The sequence below is a fragment of the Pseudochaenichthys georgianus genome, chromosome 21 (genome assembly GCF_902827115.2).
Source record: "Pseudochaenichthys georgianus chromosome 21, fPseGeo1.2, whole genome shotgun sequence".
Classification (NCBI taxonomy): Eukaryota; Metazoa; Chordata; class Actinopteri; order Perciformes; family Channichthyidae; genus Pseudochaenichthys; species Pseudochaenichthys georgianus.
This window is the reverse complement of record NC_047523.1, coordinates 16,527,236-16,548,016: the sequence shown is the minus strand read 5'-3', so window position 1 is coordinate 16,548,016 and position 20,781 is coordinate 16,527,236. Positions and strand designations below refer to the sequence as shown.

Sequence of the window (20,781 nt, the reverse complement as noted above, 5' to 3'; positions counted from 1 at the left end):
ATATTTATACAACAAATCGATATGTGTATGTATTTACATCAATATGTTTTAAAAAATAAAATCGAATTTGCTAATATTAAGTGATAATATCAGGATTAGTGTGAACAACTAGTTTACATGTTACTAACAGTGCCTTGGTTAAAGAGCCTGTTGCTGTTTATTTATAGCTTTGAATTCTTTCAAACCAATATTATCTTCTTAGACTTGTATGGTAGTCAGGAGCATCACTTTCTAATGTTTATTGATACATTTAGAGGGAGGGGATCTAAAGTAATGCTTTAAAATTCAGATTGGATTCATTTCTACCATTTTCTTAAATTCATGGTAGTTTCAGTAATCCCCTGGTAATTGAGGACACAAGTTATCTAAATGACTAACGTCATCTTTATGGCTTTCAGAAAGGACAGGAGACCGACAGGTGACTATCAAAGGACTAGCAGCAGCATGATGATGATGATGTTAAATGTGTTGTTTTAGGAACATCCATTGCAAATACATGGAATTCAATAAACATTGAATAGCATATCATGCAGTTTGTCGGTGCCTTTTCCTCCGTGTTGTCCTGGTTTGCTGTGCTGCCTCCTAGTAGCCACCATGGTTTGCTGTGCTGCCTGGGGATGCTCCAATCGCACAGAGAAAGGAGCACGAATGTACGGCTTCCCCACTGACACAGAGCGGAGGAAAAAATGTCTGGCTCAAGTCAGCAGGAGCAATTTCATGACCAACAGCAACACAATATGTGATGTAATTATATACAAACACTGCATTTGCACTTTTTCATAAAACGAAAACCACACCATTGGGAAAGCTTAATGTTTTGTTTAATACAAAAAAACAGGGAAAGGCTTGAAAAACACTGAGAGTTGAGACTCAGGGTGCAGGGTGAGGGTCTCAGTGCAGGTATTCAGGCTCCATTGAATCCCCCTCTGGTTCTTGTGCTGAGAGAGGGAGCAACAGACAGGAGAAAGGGTTATACACACCTATATAGCACACCTATTGGATGGGAAATGCCTTGGGGAGATAAGGTGTTTACTTATATAAAACAGTAGTATTAAACGTACCTTGTGTTTTCACTCTCACTTAAGTCCCTCTCCCTTTGCCATCAATCCAGAATCAGCTGCGCTGCAACATTATACAGACAGGTAATAATCAACAGAATCACAAGGACACAATATGGCTCTGCTAAAAACACTCACTCTTACACGCACCAAAGTTATATTTATCTAATATTTAACTCCCTCCACCCCCGCATACAATCCCGTTTAGAAGCCCCTCTTCTCTAATTCAACATGTTGGACGAAATGACATTAAGAGAACGGAATGTACAATTAAAAGGCTGTTCAACGTGTGTTGCTAACTTGCTTCGGTATGCTAGCTTAATCTGTTATCTGTAAACGTTCCCTAAATCTACTAATTTAGGGATAATCCACTGACATCCTTTAATACACATGTTCATTTGAATCAGATGTACTGATAATATCCGCAATATACATCTTTAAACTTCTTCTTACCTTTAAAAGTCCGTCACGAACGGTGTATTATGCTGCAACTCCACAGCTCTGCCAGCCTTGGCGCTAACTTCCGGGGAACGATTGAGAGGCTCCACGATCCGCCATTGCTGTAAAAAAGTGGTCCATTGGAGTGAACGGAGATGTCGTAACTCTTCTATTAAATAGCTCTGGGACTCACCAGCCCCGTGAAAATTGTCATTAAGAGAGTTCAACTTTCACAAGTCCTGCTTTGGTAAGAAAGTTTCTTGCAAGCATAAAATGTCACATTTTTGTAGCAAGTTGTCCACCACTACACGTCGGATCCTATCAGCAGCGCTGTTGCCCAGGCGCAGCCCGCGACAGTTAAATGATCCAACCCGCATAACGTTTAGCTAAGCAGCTCAGCCGTAGCCCCATGCAGTACCCTCGCACCAGCAAAAGGTCTAGCTCTGCTAGCCCCTATCACCTCCGCTTTACTTTAAAGCAACCCAACGGAAGTTTCATGTAAGTTTAGTTCTACACTCGTAGCTCGGGCTGCGGGGGTGCTAGAGACGGGAGCACGTTGATACGACCTTACTAGCCGGAGATATGGTCGCATTTTACAATAAACTTCCGTTGGGTCGCTTAAAAACACAATCACAAATTGAATCGCAATCGCAATATCTGAACAATCGCAATTAGATTATTTCCCCAAATCGTGCAGCCCTAATTTGTTGTTCAAAATTGTGTCTGCTCTCACTTTCACAATCAGTTACATAAAGAAGTTATAGGATTTTCTTGAAACTTTCAAAGCAATATTTTTTAGCAACCTCTATTATAAAAAGGAACTTCATACAAAACATACAAACATTTGTTGTCAGTTAAAATAATTGAACAAATGTTGGATTACAATTTAAAAGTTACCACACCATGCAATGTAGTATGACATAATTACTTTTACCATTTCATCAGAAAACAAGCACATTTTATGTGTTTTTGATAAAAAAAGTCAACCGAATTAAAGGTTACACGAACAAAAGTTGACCTTAAGATTTTCGAAATGACAAAGCTTCAAGTGGATTCACCACACAATAAAACGGCAAAAGCAAAGCAAAATATTTAATTTTTTTATAATTGCATAATTCCTATGACCCTTACATTTTGTTCTATTTTAACTAATATCTTATTTTGTGTATTTCCTTGCAGACGGTGCGTCACGGTTTCCCTTACCAGCCGACTGCTTTGGCCTTTGACCCCGTGCAGAAGATCCTGGCCATCGGCTCCAGGACAGGCGGCGTGCGGATGTATCCTTTAACCCTCATCTGCTCCCTTCCTCCCTTCCTGTCTTCCTCCTGTCTGGGGACACACGAGACACAGTCTTGCAATTTACAAGTTGAGATGCCCATATACGAGACAGGGTGGCACAATTTCTTTCGATATTGCAATATAAAATATATTTGAACATTTGAAATTTGAAATAATATTCAAATTCAGTAAGCACAATATTTGTTAATATGTTTTAAAATATACATTTCATTAAGTATTGTGGAGTTGCAGAGATATCCCAGTCTACGAATCGTATTCTTCAGTCCCAACAAAATATCTTTGTTTGGTAAATATCCTAAATAAAAAACCATGCCATGATAATTTTGATGTATTTTTAAATAATAATGAGCATTTAGATGCATAAATGCTTAATCCTGCCAATTTAGTTATCGCAATACAAGTCAAAGTAATTGCAATAAGGGATTCTTTTTTTTGCCAGTCTGAGCACTAAATATAACAGATGCACACTGGCCTTAAATGTAAGTAAGACAGATACTTGTGACCTATACTGGTACGAGAATAAATTACATTGTTCACAGCAAATCATTTATCAACTTGGACATTAACCTGTAACACTGCTGTCTCCAGGCAGGGGCCTTCATTTCCTTCTTCCTCCCCTCCACCTTTATCCTCCCATTCCCATCCCTCTTTCAGCCTTGTCATGTTGCTTGGCTGCCATGTCGCAGGCTCAAAACTGTCCGTCCAAAAGCCCGTCCCCCCGTCACAGGGACGGGTGAGAACGTGTAAGTGCAACCCAGGTAGGAGATTACACCCTCATACCCAGAGTTCCCAGTGTGCCTTTAGGGGAAGCCAGCCATTATTGATGCTGCTGCAGCCACAGTGCTGCTGGTCCTGCCGTGGTAATAGATGTACAGACAGAGTGATTTCACTGCATAAAGAAACAAAGAAATAAAGGCATTGTGGCATTGTTTGAATATTTGAAAAAGAGGGAAATGATGCTCCTCAGTATGAATGCCTGACTGTGAAGCAAGGCTGCAATTTGAGCTGGATTGAAGCCCTTATTGAGATTTTGCACACACCTCCATCTGCTCCCATGTGGCCTGTCACTGACTCTCTATCTCCCTTTTTTCTCTCTCGCAATTGCACGCTCTCACATCATTTTCCTGTTTCTCATTCTGCCTCGCCCTCCACCGTCTTCTGTCTAGAGGACCTTCTTATTCCTACTTATTTACTCGATTCATCCCTCCCCTGTCCTTCACTGCCTTTCTCTATGTTCTTCCCCTATCTTTCCAGGGTTTTGAACGTCCACCTGCCATTTTCTGTCAGGGTTTCTGATTATTCTTTTTCCTCTATTGTTTTTCAAATGCTCTCTATGTTCCTTTCTTTGTTAGCTGTATAAGAACTGTGAACAGTGGTAGTCACTGCAGGAATTTCTCATGCTCCATTTCTACTACATGAATAGTACGATAGTAAGCCCTGCCTTTTCCTATTATATTCTGCATCAACGCTATAACAGTCTTCCACTCACAACCAAGGATATTTGAAACATTTCACCAGATTTTCATTTCAGCTTGTGAAAGAAAAACAATGTTTAGGCTAGCACTCTTTCTCTGCTGTGACTGACCCGCTACTGTAAGCCGCTGCCTTCTACTGTCGCAACACTATTTGGCAGATATATATATATTTTGTTCCCGTTAAGATATCTGTATTGATTTCCGCTGGCTCAAAAGTAAATATTCAGCTGACACTATTGATCAACGGTGTGGGGCTGCAGTTATGTGGGCTCTCTGTGGGAGGTGCCTTTTTCCTGTATGCGGTGTGTAGGCATGCGTGTCTCCAAGTGTGTTTGTCCGTATAGGCAGAAGAGTGATCAATACATCTTAGCATCCAGGGAGTGTCCTAGCTTTGTCATAAAAAAAACATTTTTGTCAATAACCTAGATACTGGCTCCAGTTAAGGTATGGAGTGATTTATTTAGTCAATTAAACAAGATACAACTACTCTGTTATTTATCAGCCACGTCTACATATAGCTTCAACTTTATTACCTTTCACCTCTCTTTCATGATGTAATTAACAAGTACATTTCATTTCACTCCAAAATCTCAAGATGTGACGTTGCAGAGGCTCCGTGTTTTGTCTGAAGTGAGACTTTAAGACTCAAAGGACTATACAAGGCATAAGACCAGACTATTTAAAAACCCAACCAGTTGCGGTTCTCGACCAATTTGACTGGGGGGGGTCACTGGGGGGGGCATAAGAAAACAATGCAATACAGTTATTGGTATTTGTTTCAGGACACTTATGTATTTCAGATATATCTTATAGTTATTACTGTTAGCTTCAGCTTAAGTTATAGTACCATTTTTGCACTATCACCATATCATATATATAAAAATAAAGGCAATGAACAGTTACATATCTACTTTACATAAGGGTGTCTGCATCCCAGGCTGTTGTTTCCTTCCCAAAATCTCACATTACAGCAACAAAATCTTGCGGTTTTTGGCAAACCGATCAACAAGTTTACGCAACAAGAGTACCAGAAAATATACATTTTTAAATCCACAGAAAAGGATTTAATGTAAAAGTCTACAAATCTTAAATGTTGACTTTAAATGAAATAAAATACAGATAGAAAACATAGATTTTAGATGTATTATTTCCCATAAGCACAGACACGTAGGCTATTTAACAAACATGAAGACTGAATACAGAATGCACACCTGTTCTGCACGCGCACTAATCAGTTTCGTCTATTCCGTCACATTTCTAATAAACGTGATATCTGGAAAACACACAGATTTACATATAAAAATAAAGGCAATGAACAGTTACATCTCTACTTTACATAAGGGTGTCTGCATCCCAGGCTGTAGTTTCCTTCCCAAAATGTCACATTACAGCAACAAAATCCTGCGGTTTTTGTGATTTTTGGCAAACCGATCAACAAATAAGTCAAGATTCAAAGCCTTTGACCTCCTTGACTCAATACTAAGCAGACCCAGATTGCTCAGTCTCTCATCAGTTATGGTGGATCTGAGAAAAGTTTTGACCAGCTTCAATGTAGAAAAACTACGCTCACAGGAAGCAGAACTGACTGGGATTGCGACTGCTAATGCTTGACTCAAAATTGAGCTCTGATCCAAACTGTGAAGCTGTGTGCAAAAGGGGGCACCAGCGTTTGTATTGTCTTAGGAAACTGTCCTATTTTAACATTGACAAAACCATGATGATTATGTTTTATCGTGCTTTTATCGAGTCAATTCTGTCTTTTTCACTAATGTCATGGTTTGGTAACCTGACTTTGAAGAGCAGAAACTCTCTGAGTCAGATCATAAAGTGGTCCAGCAGGCTGATTGGTGAGCCACAGCTAAACCTGGAGACCCTGTACCTCAGGCAGTTACAGCGGTTATCCAGCTCCATATTAGACGATGACTCCCACCCTCTGCACTCAGAATTCAAGCTTCTTCCTTCGGGCCGGAGGTTACTTGTCCCAAGGAGTAGAACGAAGCGGTATAAAAACAGTTTTATCCCAGCAGCTATTGCACACATTAACACATCATAGGAGCGTCACACAGATGCCTATTTTTATTTATTTATTTAATTTTGAATTGTGAATTTTGAATGTCCATGTTTGTACTAGTGTTTTCCTTCTTAAAATGTTTTTTAAATATTTTTGAGATTTGGTTGAGCAGGGTATACTTGTACTTTTACAAGTCCTTTATTAGAGATGTGTCTGTTGTTTGTGTTTGTTTTTAGTGTCAGGATGGAACCCTTGTATTTTTCTCTGCAAACAGAATCTACCTACGGGTACAAATAAATAACCTGAACCTGCTATTTTGCAGAGTCTGAAGAGCTCAAAAAACAGTTCTTTATAAGGCTCAATGAACTGAACAAGCTCCACTGTACTATCAGGTCTCTGCATCCCAGTCTTTATTTTCCTAACTAAAATTCTACTGAACTGATGTAGCTCATGCCCCAAGTCCTCAATATTTGCATCATACAACTGAGCAAATGAAAACAGAGTTGTCTCCTTCAGAAATGCATTACTTTTGGGGTTAAGAGCTTGGATGCTATTCATCATGTCACAGTTTGTGTTTGAAAATTGTCTATTAAGCTCATTGAGCATCTGATCAATGACAGGGTAGAAAAAGGCTGTACGAAACCCGTGTTTATCTTGTTCTGTCTCTCTCTGTCCAACAGTAGTCAGTACGAAGCTTTCAGCAAGTTTAGAGCTCAGTCGTTTTTGTCATTTTGCTGCTGGCTGTATTGCAGTATCACATTGCTCAGAAATGTTCAACACTTCATCCCACAAGTTATCAAAAACTGACTCCTGCCTGAAGTCATTCAATGTCTGAACTAAAGATCCAACTAAATCCACAGCCTTTGAAAGGTCAAGGGATGAAGACTATAACATGTCAGAGAGAAATGTTGTTTCTGCAAACACTTTACGGAGTGTTACAAGATGCACAATGAATTCTAGATCCAACTGTGCCAGCAGACCACGTGCCTCAATAGATCTCTCACCATTGCGTTCTTAGGCTATATCTTGCAGTACTCGCTTGAGGACCGGTAATCTATCCATAATGTTAATGTTTCCATTATGCTACAATGATGGGGAGTTGTCTTTTCTCTTACTGTGCCACAGAACAACACAAACACTTGTATTTGTATTGTTATTATTTTTTAAAGTAAAGTAACTTGTTACTAGTTACTTTTATAATTTAGTAACTAATAAAGTAACTTGTTACTTTTTTGAAAGCAGTAACTATAACTATTACTAGTTACTTTTTAAAAGTAACTTGCCCAACACTGGTAATAAATCATAATTTTTTCATTTTTTTCACTTTTCATTTTTATGGGGGCCACAGGGGGGTCAGATGCCAGTGTTAGGGGGGCACTGGCCCCCCTGGCCCCCCTAGACCCGCCCCTGAACCCAACTCATAGGCCAAATGTATTAATGTACAACCAAGGAGTTGGGTCAGGGTTGGAGAAAATTCTCAAAAAAATGAGTGAGGGAAAGAAGCAAGAAGAGGAATACATAGAGTTATAGGAAGGGAGAATGAGATAAAGGAAGCATTAGAACACCGAGCACACGTCTAATGGTGCTGTCCGCTGTTTTCCAGGAACAAAGCAACTGGTCTTATACAGATGTACCCATCATATGTCACAAGTATCAGCTGTCTGTTGGCTGAAAGAGAGAAAATATGTTTTTTGTTGGAGAATGAATGCAATCATCAGACCTCTTTGTTTATCTTTAATTTATAATGGCTGATACTTGTGAACAACAAACAGAACAACAAACCTGAGCAGACTGACTGTTACAATAATACTTTATTTTGGACCGTATTGTTATAACCTGCAGTTTTTAAAAAGTGTCATATATTATGTATGAACATATGAGCCAATCACAATAGGCCTGGTCCTGCTCCAGTGAATGGTGCATAGTGACGATGTCATCGGGGTTGGCGCAGTGGGTTGGCAATGAGGCTCTCTGCAGTGGGCTCCTGGGACACTGCTCCTCCTGCCTGGGACGAGATCACCAACATATGCTGAGATTTGGTTTATTCAGACGGTCAGACCAAATGGAAGTGACAAACAGCATGTCAAGTGTATGTGTGTGTGTGTAATATGTTTCTTTCTGTGCCTAAACCCCTGTGTCTGCTTGCTCAGTGTGCATTCATGTGTGCCGCCTACCTGTGTCTATATCCAGTGTGTGCACATGTGTGTCTGTCTCTCACAGTGTTGGTTGTTGTGTCTGCGCAGTGAAAGTGGATGTAGTTTCAATAAGGGGGTCAGGTAATGGAATTGCCCAGAGTCTGATAGACAGTCAGTTCTCATAACAGTCAATCTGATCGGAGAGAAGAGAACACGAATGAGGTTAGCGATGGTAGAGAGAAATGGAAACGAATGGAAGAGGACAGAAAGAGGGTTCTTATTGATAAAAATTGATTGTTTATAAAATCATATGACAGTTTTCATTGATCAACTTATCACGTGAAAAGCAATACGGTAAACCATTGCCAAATTCAATTCAAATTAATTTTACTCACTTACGTAGATATATGAAATGGAACACCCCAATAACATATACAAACACCCCAATAACATATCCAAAGCTTTATAAAAGTATCTACAACACTCAACAGAAATTATTTACAATACACTGTTCATCACTAACACATCTGGAATTTGAGAGAGTTTATGTTATTTACAGAATCCTAGAATCAAATGAATCTGTCCCCAACTTCTAAATGGGCCAAACAATATTTATTTTGAGACATGGTAAGTCTCAAAATAGTGTATTAAACTATTATCATTTTTACCTAGTATAAAAACTGGCTACAAAGTGTACGTAAATAATACTGAAGCATGTTGTTTGGTGAATATCTTTGATACTGATTCATAATGTCTGGGCATATTAATAGACTTGATTAAAGCTGATATTATACGTCCTCCTCTATCAGCTCAAGGCACTGCCAAGGCTTTTGCCTCGCCCAGGAATGTGCTGACACTGCTGAGTATTGTGATAAGTTATCCAACGTCGAAAGCAGTTTCCTGCTTGTTGCTAGGTAGGAAGTCTTCTGCAGCTTTACTTTTCAGAAATAAACTCATCAGCAGCCGCATGTTCAACCAACAGCAGCAATCAATTAGTAAACCTAATTTGGTCGCCGATGGAGCGTGAGCGGACGATGGGAGGCGGTCACTCCGTGTAAACACACAGCTACAGTTACAGTCCATTATTAATCACACAGTCTTGCGGTGTTTGACAGAACAGCGTTGCAGTGCCAGTTTGAAAAAACAATAGTATTAGATAGTCATCAATTAAGCATTCAACGTTGTCACACTGTGTCATTGGCTTTGCTGACTGTGTGAGCAGGCCTTCATACATGATGACTATTTTACAGTCAGAAAGATGCCAGGGCTACATTCAGATACTAACAAGACCATGTGTTGGGTGTATTTGAGCCCAGCATGCTCTACTTACATCCCTTCTATCACCACAAACTCACAACATGAGCTCACAGACTCATTGCCATAGATATGAGCACACATAATCACGACGAGACATAAGTCCTGACTTCACGCGGTCTTGATTGAATTACACGTAATAGGATTTGCAGCCCTCTATTTGAAAACTAGAGTAATGGCAGGTTTTACTCTAGCACAAAAGGTGAGCAAGCAGAAATGCTGCTCTGCTAGAAAAAGGATGAAGCAGCAATATTAAGCTGCTCTTAACCGCACATGCACTTTATCCTTACTTTACCCTTGTGTGCACGATAATAGAATGAATGGCTCCATCCAGTAGTATCCTCCTGGATTAGAGAGAAAGTAATATGAGCATCACACTGTGTTTTGAAAAAAGAAAGATGTATGGCAAAGTATCTTTTTCCGTTTAATCATAGAGTTAACACTTTTTAAAAAAAGCTTCATGTGGTTTCTCCTATCTTTAGCATGCACACCACCTCATTAACGAGTGTTTCCCGGTTTTATCTCCAAGTGAATACTCACAGCAGATGTTGCATGTTTGCCTGCGGAAACTTCCACTTTTGGTGAGATCACATGCATATCCAGATACAAATATAACAGAGGTCTGGGATTTTTCAGCGATTAACTTAGTCTGAAAGTGTTATGCGTAACCCATTTGCTCAACTGAACTTAGTATACATCCTGTAATACTTAACTGTATATCCTGTACATTTCATGCATCTATAAACTTATTTTGTTTGTATTAAATCATAGGCCATTTATAACATGCAGACAGCAGAAGATAATATTCAATATTATATCTTTGTTTTTCAAATAACAATAAGCTTTTTGATAACACCACAAAGTATGACACAATGCAACTTCCATTGAAGCAATTCAAGGGCTTTGGCTTTTGTGTTCCATTGACCATACACTTCTATTTGTAAAAAAAGAGGAAGCAAGCAAGAGAGGGAGGATATCTGGTGTTTTGGGAGTTTTTATGGTGAGTAACTTGATCAAAATAGTTCAGGAAAATCTGCCCAGCCAACATGGGAAAGTATGCGGAAAGTTCCACTGAAAGACTGCAATCAGAACTGCCTCTGAACTCTGAGCCATATTATTGTTGTGGCAACAGTGGGTTAATAATAATGATAATAATAATAATGCATCACATTATTTATTAGGGCGCTTTTGCAGTTGCTCAAAACGCTTTGCACATTACACATATCAGACATGTAAGAGTCATTACTGTGGACATTACCCACAGGAGCAAATTCGGGTGAAGTGTCTTGCCCAAGGACACAACAATAACAATAATCATGATTGATTGCTGTAATTTTACATAATTTTATCAAAAATAACAGTAACATATAAGGCAAGTTTATTTAGCACTTTTCAACACAAAGCAATTCAAAGTGCTTTACAAAAATGAAAGACATTAAGACAATGGCATTTCAAAACAGTCATTAAAAAGCAAAGATAATAAAATAAACATTATTAGTGCAGTTTAAGATATGAATATATCAATTAAAAGCAGCGGCAAAAAGAAAAGTCTTCAGCCTGGATTTAAAAGTAGTCAGAGTTGCAGCGGACCTGCAGGTTTCTGGGAGTCTGTTCCAGATATTTGGAGCATAATAACTGAACGCTGCTTCTCCATGTTTAGTTCTGACTCTGGGGACAGAAAGCTGACCAGTCCCTGAAGACCTGAGAGATCTGGATGGTTCATAGTTTAGCAGGAGGTCAGAAATGTATTTTGGGCCTAAACCATTCAGTGCTTTATAAACCAGCAGCAGTATTTTGAAATCTATTCTTTGACACACAGGAAGCCAGTGGAAAGACTTCAGAACAGGAGGGATGTGATCCACTTTCTTAGTGTTAGTGAGGACTCGAGCAGCGGCGTTCTGAATCAGCTGCAGCTTTCTAATAGATGTTTTAGTGAGACCTGTGAAGACACCATTGCAGTAGTCCAGTCTACTGAAGATAAAAGCATGGACAAGTTTTTCCAAATCCTGCTGTGACATTAGTCTTTTAATCCTAGATATGTTCTTTAGGTGATATTAGATATACATTTGCACATGAGTTCAAACATTTAACAAGTTATTGCATGGCCTACTGTCATAGAATGATTTCCATCATCATTTCCATCCTCTTTATCCCTGATCTCCTATCCCCTTGGTTGTCTTTGCTCTTTGATTTTTCGTCCACTCTGCTAGGGATGGGTGGTTTGTCGTGGAATGAAAGGTCAGCTGCCTATAAATAGCTGCACTGAGAATAGTGTAGGAAATGCCACTGGTAGTCAGACTACTTCTGCTAAACAATACATTGCGAAGTGTATACAATATAACAGGACACGCTTATAGCTCAACAGGGATCAGACCATTTTGAGACCATCATACGCAAAGACTGACTTTCATCAACCATACATGAAGACAAGCATCACTCTTTTTATCCCACTCTAAAAGTAGGTGTAGTTTTTCTGAAGAAAAAAGGCGTCACTTAGGCTGGTGCAGGCAGGCTGACCTTTGCCTTTATCTCATGTGCAAACGCTTGCTAAACCTTATTGCACAAAGGTCAATACAACGCTTCTATGATGAATGAAAAGCCATAAGAAAGAGGGCATGGGAGATAGTTTAGAGAACTGGCCCGCTCTTAGGAGGCATGTGCCATTGTGGAAAACATTTACTTTGATGTTTACTTATGAGGACATGTAGTGTAAATAAAATAGTATTTAGTTTATGACTAAAGTCACAGTGCTGCTGAGATGTGTTACTCATCTGCCCTTCAGCTCACAAAACACTCACATTTTCCCACACAACAACAAACAAATAAACAAATAAACAAACAGTGAAATTATTTTCTGCACGAGTGGAATTTAAATGTAAAAACGAGCCCTCTATGAGTCAGTGTGCCTTCATGCATTTGTGTGTGTGTATGTGTCGATGCATATACAGTAAGTGAGCCTTAAATATCCTACCATAACAGGTTGAAAACAAAAGGTGAAGTAAAGAAGGGGCATTCAATTATGGTACCGAAGAAACTGACAGTCAAAGTCTATTTTTGTGACAGCAGAAAGTGGCATTCACACAATGGTGTTTGAAGGCTTCCCCCTTTCAGCTAATTAACTGCGGGTCCATGATCCATTTGCAGAATGTAATTGGAGTCAGGCACATTGTCGAAATGCAATTATGCACGTCAGAGCCACTGGCTACATGTGTGTGACCAGCACCAGACTGTTGCAAAATAACAGCTTATGTTGCAGCGCAAATCAAGGGAAGAGTTGCAGACTGACACATTGTACATAATCATACCAAATCCAAGTCATTTATCCACAAATCTTCTCGTTATGCTTTCTTTCAACAACCCTGGATTACTGTGAACAACACATTTTAAAGGGGATAAAAGCAGAAATGACAAAAACCCTTTAATGTATGATGATATATTTGTCTTATACTGTCTCGTATCAAATGAACAGGTCTTCTTTGAAAATAACTAGTTCATATTGTGTGTTTTTTGCTGTTTTCAACGGCCACATTCTTACAGTATGTGTAGTGAAACATGTTAACCGCTAATTATAGAGACGGCATCGCACATTTATTGTCCATCTCTATTGGAAAGTATTTATATTCTTACATACGTTCTTCTGTTATAGTCAACATAACCTCGGAGCAATGTTTGCAGCCCTTTGCATCCCATGCTCTGATTTACAAAAAATAAACGGAGGTTGACAGCGAATGTCATCAGATTGCTATGCCCTATATTCAGTTTCTGTATGATGAACCTCTTTAATCCATTAAGATTACACCCACCCAGTAAACCCTAAGGAGGCTAATTATTTTAAGCTGTTACACACTTTATTCCATCTTGTATGTGGACTGTATTCTCATTCTCCTACTTAGCCTTCTAATCATCTTAATCAGGATGATTTTATGTTCAGTTTGGTTTCTCTGTCTTCTCTTCGCACTCAGCCACATTTATATTTTAGTGGAAAGAATGGAAATGAAGCCAGGCAATGACTGGATCGCAGTCATTCCGTTATTATCTCAAACCGCAAGAAATCCTGGGAACGGAATTAGCCGCTCGGCCAATGCAATGGAACATGAGATATTTAAGTCTTTAATTAGATCAGATTACATGTCCCTTTGAATGATGTGATTTTTGATATTGGGACTTGATGTTTACTCCACGTGATGGTGAGGAGGTGTGTGTTTGCATACTGAGCATGACTTTCCCGCTGTGTTGCCACGTGTAAACACATTGCATAATGTGTAGCTCACTTCATCAGCTGCAGAGAAAGCATAAGGAGGGAGACAGTGAAAAAAATAGAAGGATGTTTTTGAGTCTGTGTGACAGATAAGAGACAATGAGCTGCTCTGCATTCTTATCTCAGCGCACAGTGATGTCACGTGGACAACTGTGTGCATTGCAAGTCAATTGAAGATAGGACTGTTAGATCTATGTCTGTGTGTTGCATTATAGTGGAATTGAAACATCAAGACGTAATGGGGACGGTAATGAGGAAAAGCTTCTGAACTAATCTTCTCCTTTTTAAACATTTTGACCATTTTAAGGAGATTGTCATGGTAGTTGACTGACATTTAGTTATTGCTGGGTGTCTCCCACATACTATATACTTTACCTAATTGCTTCAACAAAATGCAAACTTCAAGCCTTAGCCAAAACATTGCAACTATACATGTTATGTTTTCTCTCATGTTTTCTTTATCAGATTTCCTTAAATGTAGCCCCAATGAAACACAACTGGTTCCTGTTGCACTCACACTGGAGTTAACCATGTCACATACACATTAATAATGCAACTGCTGGTGATCAAAATCATGATCCTCTTGCTTTTCTCATCTATACTTGCTCAAGCTGCAAACAAGAACAAACCATACCGTTTTACTTCAATTAACAACTGCACACTCTGCATATTTACTAATGACTTTTTTTTGTTCATATGACCACAGACAACTGGTGAATACAATGCAGCTACATCCTGTCGCACAGCTGGCAGGGGTCCGACAGATGATGCAGAATGATGTGATCAGCACGTTTGCAGGCACTGCACAGGGAGCTTGTTTGTCTGGGCCCAAGTAAAACAGTGGGAAGCCAAACATTCATTTGCAAATATCACGCGCACCAGAGATAATATGTGGATGCTGTATAAAGAACAAAAGCTGGTCTTGCATGACAGCAGAAATGTGATATTATATTCACATAATATATTACATTGAATAGCAGAAACTGGAAAATGATATTCATTTGTCCAATAACACAACTAAATACAATGGAGCAACCCATTCCCCTATGATATTATCCCCAATTCAAGTGCATCAAGTTCATGGGAACCAACTATTGTGTTCACCCTCATGATAAAAGAAGACAAACAAAGAATAGATATAGACCACTGGGCCAAAACAGCATTTTCCAAGGACATGCTCTCCAAACACCTACAACACTGTTTCTTGTCACTGCTGTGATGAAGATAACAGCAACAGATTTGTCCTTGGTGAGCAGCAAAGGTGCTGTGACCGTCACCACGGTGTCACCTGGTGAGACGGAGCAGCGTAGCACATCATATCTCTTTAATTCATTCTGTCCATCAGCAAAACAACAGACCCTAGCCAAGGGGCTTTACTGGTGCCAGCTGCCTCCCCTGTTGATTTGATTCCTCACCTCATCGCCCGGGCCTGCAGCAGTCAGCCACTGATGTGTCCAGGCGGTTTGTTTAGACATCTGATTGTGAAGACAAAGGGACTTTTTTCTCCAAGTCTTTGTTTGTTTGTTGATTCTGGCCAAATGTACTGCGGGTGTTAGAGATTTTTCGGAACCACTTCTGTAAAGGGGAGGGGAATTATACAGTGGGCAAGGGTGTGGGGGGCTCATTGTTGGCGGAGGTATTGCAGGCTGGAGCTAAAAAAACAGGTGGTTTTCCTATAGGTTCCACAGGACACCATGCATCTAAAGGTTCTAAACGACTTGAATATTACAATTGGGCACATATCTGTTACATGTAACAGCAACAGCATGCCAACAGTAATATTAAGTGTCAGCATCTTTAGCTTCCGAGTGAAACGGATTATGAGAGCGGAGTATCATTTCCAGGAATTTCATCTAATTTCTCGGGGATTTGATTGCCTAAAAGTGGCCATGTTTTAGAGAGCAAAAGGCCTGTTGAAAACCACTGTGATTTGGAGCAGCATGCCACCCACAATACATTTGTCCCAGAGTTTTGGCCTTCATCTGCACCTCACAACCTGTGTTATCAGTAGGCTGAGGATGTGGGGAAAATAAATAAAAAATACCACGCTCTCTTAGAAAAGTAAACAAAGTTGTTGGCAGGTGACATCAAAAAACACATCTTGGTCTTATGGTATTGTTCTGCCGACTATAGTGAGCCACATGCTCAAACAGTCAGTGGTTTCATACGATTAAGCGGTTGTGTGGACAACATCCCAAAGGGACCTCTGCAATATGAGTAATGGCCAATTTGCAGATTAATACTACGACACGCCAACCGGCATATCAGTTGGTCTGTTGTAAAGTCATAAAACTCCTCTGGCTTACACATCCACTTTTAAAAATATATAGGGCTGTGCTCTTAAACTAAAAGTGACTTGTTTTCCCCTCTTTATCTTATGATCTTGTATATTACAGACAAAGTATTTTTGGATTCTGAATTTAGCCTACTTTATATGTATGTGCCGCCTTTTGAACAAGTGTTTTTGGTGACTTCAAGTTCATACCACACCATCTTCTATGCAGGTCATACCTCAGTGCTGAGTGTAGATTGGCCGAAACACAAGGCAATAGCTGCCATCTCCCCTGGCTTCTCAATCTAGCACTCAAGCCGATAGGTGCTTATTTTATCTGCTCTTCTGGCCCCTGGAAGATGAGAAGAAACGATAAAAAGGGCAGATCAGGGAGAAACAAATTCCCAGAGACGGATAAGAGGATACTGCCGGTCCAGGCTGTGTAAAGGTGGATCTAGAAAATAGACCTAAAAGAAGTGGATATAAAGGAGAGCGAGACAGAGGTGTGGATGATGTGGGCAAAATGTGCGTTGAAAAGCAGAGGAGCTGTGTTCAAATTGAAAGTGAATTCCCTCTAAATGGACATTTCTGGTGTGCTGTGTTGTTGGCTGATTAGATTGGAGGTGATTATTGTGTGCGCCCAAAGCACAAGGAGCATGCACACACACATACATGCATGGACAATATCGATCAACTTAAGGAGGTTAAAATTAACCTTGCTTCGTGCGCCAATCAAGTGTTGCTTTGTTAATCATTGCAGTAATGTGATACATTCTGAATGTAAAACAGCATATAACAAACAGAAAGCAACGGAAACTTACGTAGAACTGAAACTTGTATAAATGGGCACTATTATGCTTATTGAGGCCGGGTTAGTGTGATATAGGTTTTTGTGCATGTACATGATTTGCCAAGGCAAAAATCCCAAAGTTTCTTCCAGAGGGAGTTATTCTCCCAACTGTCTGAAACGCTTCGATTTAACTCCTCTGTTTACTTCTGTGACAAAATGACATCACTATGTTACTCTTGCGCTTCTATTGGCTAGTGCTCCAACACATTGTACGTGATATGTTAAGCGGCAGGACATCTCTAAGTGGTTGACCAATCACAACAGAGCTGGCCATCCAACCAGAGCAGTCTGGGCTCTGGTGAAAAGAGATACTGCAGCACAGGCAGTATGAGAAAAAGAAATACCTTTTTCAACATAACACATGTAAGCATGTCCCAGTAGAGGCATAACATACAAATATGAAGCTGAAAATGTACATAGTAGGGCCCCTTTAAAATATTAAAATACTTATTTTCTTAACACTAAACATGCAAAGTACTTTCTATCATTACGCAAATGTTGATTTTGGGTGAATAATTCATTATGGTCAATTGGCACTTATCCATACCTCTTATTAGGTTGTATCCTTAGTGACTTAATTCATGCAGTTTTAGGTTTTGTAGACTTACTTTTGATGAAAAGGAAATCTTATTGTGCTTTATAAGCTTTAAATGTCAGGTTTGATTGCCTTTTGGTATCATGGGTCCCAGCAGAGTGCCACTTGTTAGGGATAAGGACCAATAGCATGAGCTCTTCCATGCTGTATCAGCAAGGCCATCTGAATCATAATTAGCCATTAGTTAAACTGGACTCAATGTCATTACCATCTCGGCTGATATTCATCGCAATTAGCATGTTAGGTGTTGTCGTCAATCATTAACATCACATTTTCCATCGTATATTGTGAAAGTTAAACTCAAATTAAATAAATGGCATACATGATTTTCTAATTCAGTCCTCACTTTGTTACGTGCTCTTTTTTTCAATGTATTAATTATTCATTCTAATTCTAATTTATTCTAAATATTATATCTAGCTGATTCTCACAAGTCTAATTTCTGCGTCTTTTTTTTATTCCTTACAATGTTCCTTCCTTCCTCCTTCCATTTAATTAGGATATTTGGTCTCTGGGTTACGCTTTCTGGGGTGAATGAGTCATGAGCCATACAACAGCACTCTAATCTCTTCCGTAATGCCGCCTGCTGCTATATACTGTAGAGACTGTAACATGCAGGCAGTGTAACAAGCTCAGTGTTGCATCTGTGTGTTTATGTGCAGCCGTGCACACAATCTAAGCATGTTTTGTGTGCACAGTTGTGTACTTGCAATTCAGGGAAAAGGCAAGAGAGATAGAGGATGGAAGGCGTGTTGTAGGTTCTTTTGAGAAGGATGTACGCCTCCATGTGTAAGCGAGCGACTCGTGTAGGTGTGCATGTGTGAACACGAGGGTGAATGCAAAGACGGCTGCAAGGAGAGGAGGAGAGAAAGAGGATGGATAGGTTTTTGGCAGCGTTGCAGAGTTGGGCTGATTTATCTTCCCACATTGTGACTCACCATTTCCCAACCATACAGTACAGTTTACATTTGAAAGCCGCTACTAAAAGACACCGAGAAATAGACGGACTGAGAATGAGGGGAAGGGAGCAGGAGCACGGCAGAGGAAAAAAAGTGTTTGAGTTAGAGGAGATTGTAAAAAGTAGGGCATCAACTTTTCTAGCCTGCTTAAAAACAAAGCCAATAACAATAACTGTATGATCCCAATAAAAGTTATAACTCAGGGTGTTTCCACTATGGAGTATATGGTAGTTGAAGTCTATTACAGAGATACATTAGGTTGAATATGCTGTTCAACAAAAAAATCCCATTCACATACAAACTTTCTAGATAAAGCTATTAGGCTGTGTACATTTTGGATAGTAAATATCCCATGATGCTTTATTTGATGAACACAAAGCAACGTCCAAGAACATAGAACTGTACAGACAACATATCATATAACCTTGTTCATTGTGTGAGAGTTGTGGGTGGGATGACTGCAGTGTTTGGGCGACTGCCTTAAGTAATCACCATCATTTGAGTTGTACAGAAGTTGTAATGTCTTGTTATTGGAATTTAAACAGTAAATACCTGGCTAAGATTATGCTACTGCAGTACCATGGTTTGTAAAACCTCTTTGTTTGAAAGTCTGACAAAGGCGCAGTGTGGCCACTAAACTGAGAGATGAGAGCAGATGCTGTGGTACAGACCTGGGTACAGGCTTGATGTTGACTCAGAGGGTTATTAATAAACCTTCTCGAGGTGCACACGACAACAACACACCCTACAGTGGATGTTAATTAAACCTAACCAAATACACAGTGGCTGAATTTCCTGCACAGGAAAAACAGCAATGAAGAAGCTAAATTAAAATAGTTGTTCTGCTCATAGACAATGCTCATGGTATGACTAAGCTGTACACAAACAGCCCTAGACAGGTGTACACACAATTCAGTGAAACAAAGACAGTTAACGCACATGATTGCTGAGATGAAAATGACAACTGATTGGATGAGCCCAGTCATTGGCTGAGCTTTGCCACCAGTCGACAAGCATTACAAACAGCTTGAGTGCCACCGACAGCTTTCCTCACTGCTGTTTGGCCCTGGAGCAGCGCCACAGTTAGCGATGCTGACAAGTGCTGAGACACTTCTTATTCTGGGACACACTCAGCACTGAGGCAAGAGTTCTGACACCTAAAGTGATCATCAATATGCACTGACATAGGCTCGGCTCATCAGCAAGCCAATCACAGGAGTGTCTTGTGAGGACAGGCCATTCTGAAGGAATGGATGAATACAATAGTGCAATCAGATGAAATGATGGTTAACCAAACTTAACTTTTGTCAATCTAGGGTAAAACAATTGTAAGTATACAGTAAGATTTACGCTTTGCTGGTCAGGGTCCATATGTCTTGTAACAAATGCGTCGGATAAGGGTTGCAGTCTTGAAAATGTTATGAACACATTTAGAGACATTTTAAAGACAAAGTTGAGTATCTGAACACCAGGGAACCATAGCACTACATTATACTATATCTTCCCTAAATAACAGATGTGTTGTGGATGTGGATCGTAGACATTCATGGTTTTCAGATCCTAATGACTTGGTTGATCCCTGGATAATTCATTTGCCCTACCGCAGGTCAAAGTTGTCTATCCTACATTGAAATATCTGTAATAATGCAATCGGAGGTGATTATAGTTCATCGGAATCAGAATACCTTTATTAGTCCCACAGAGGGGACATTTACATTTCTTATTGTCAATGTAGGGTAAAAACACGTTTGAGTATACAAAAAGCTATACACTTTGCTGGTCAGGGTCAATAACATTTTGAAATGCAGTATAACACTCTAGCACAACTCTAATTGAACTATATGTTGGTCTTCCGAAAGGCATAGCAATCAATAGGGTACAGACATTAATGCTTCCAAAATAAGAATCATAGTCAATACTTTAGTTTATGACCCCAACATTAAGACATTCCCATAAGCCTTGGCTTTACTCTGATTGTTTTTAGTGCTAATTAGCAACATGGCATGCCATCAGTAACATGGTAAACATTGTAAACTTGCAGCATGCTGCTAAATAGCAGTATGGAGCGTTGTTGCTGTTGACATGTTGCCACACTGATTCTACCTTTTATCTGAAGG

At 39.7% G+C, this 20,781-nt stretch overlaps 1 protein-coding gene and 1 long non-coding RNA gene across 8 annotated transcripts in view; one reads left to right on the top strand and one right to left on the bottom strand.

Moving 5' to 3' along the window:
* The window catches only part of stxbp5l (syntaxin binding protein 5L), a 214,687-nt gene that overhangs the window by 37,496 nt on the left and 156,410 nt on the right, over positions 1 to 20,781 (top strand). For all 7 annotated transcript variants that reach the window (XM_034110236.2, XM_034110234.2, XM_071207092.1 and 4 more), the window contains exon 2: positions 2,676 to 2,773. In XM_034110236.2, coding sequence (XP_033966127.1) covers positions 2,676 to 2,773 — 98 coding nt within the window. The remainder of the gene's footprint in view (positions 1 to 2,675; positions 2,774 to 20,781) is intronic.
* LOC139435991 (uncharacterized) lies at positions 805 to 1,601 on the bottom strand. Its single transcript, XR_011645199.1, has 3 exons — positions 1,512 to 1,601; positions 1,062 to 1,122; positions 805 to 938 (listed from the first exon to the last, which is right to left on the bottom strand). It is a non-coding gene; the product is annotated as an uncharacterized lncRNA (long non-coding RNA).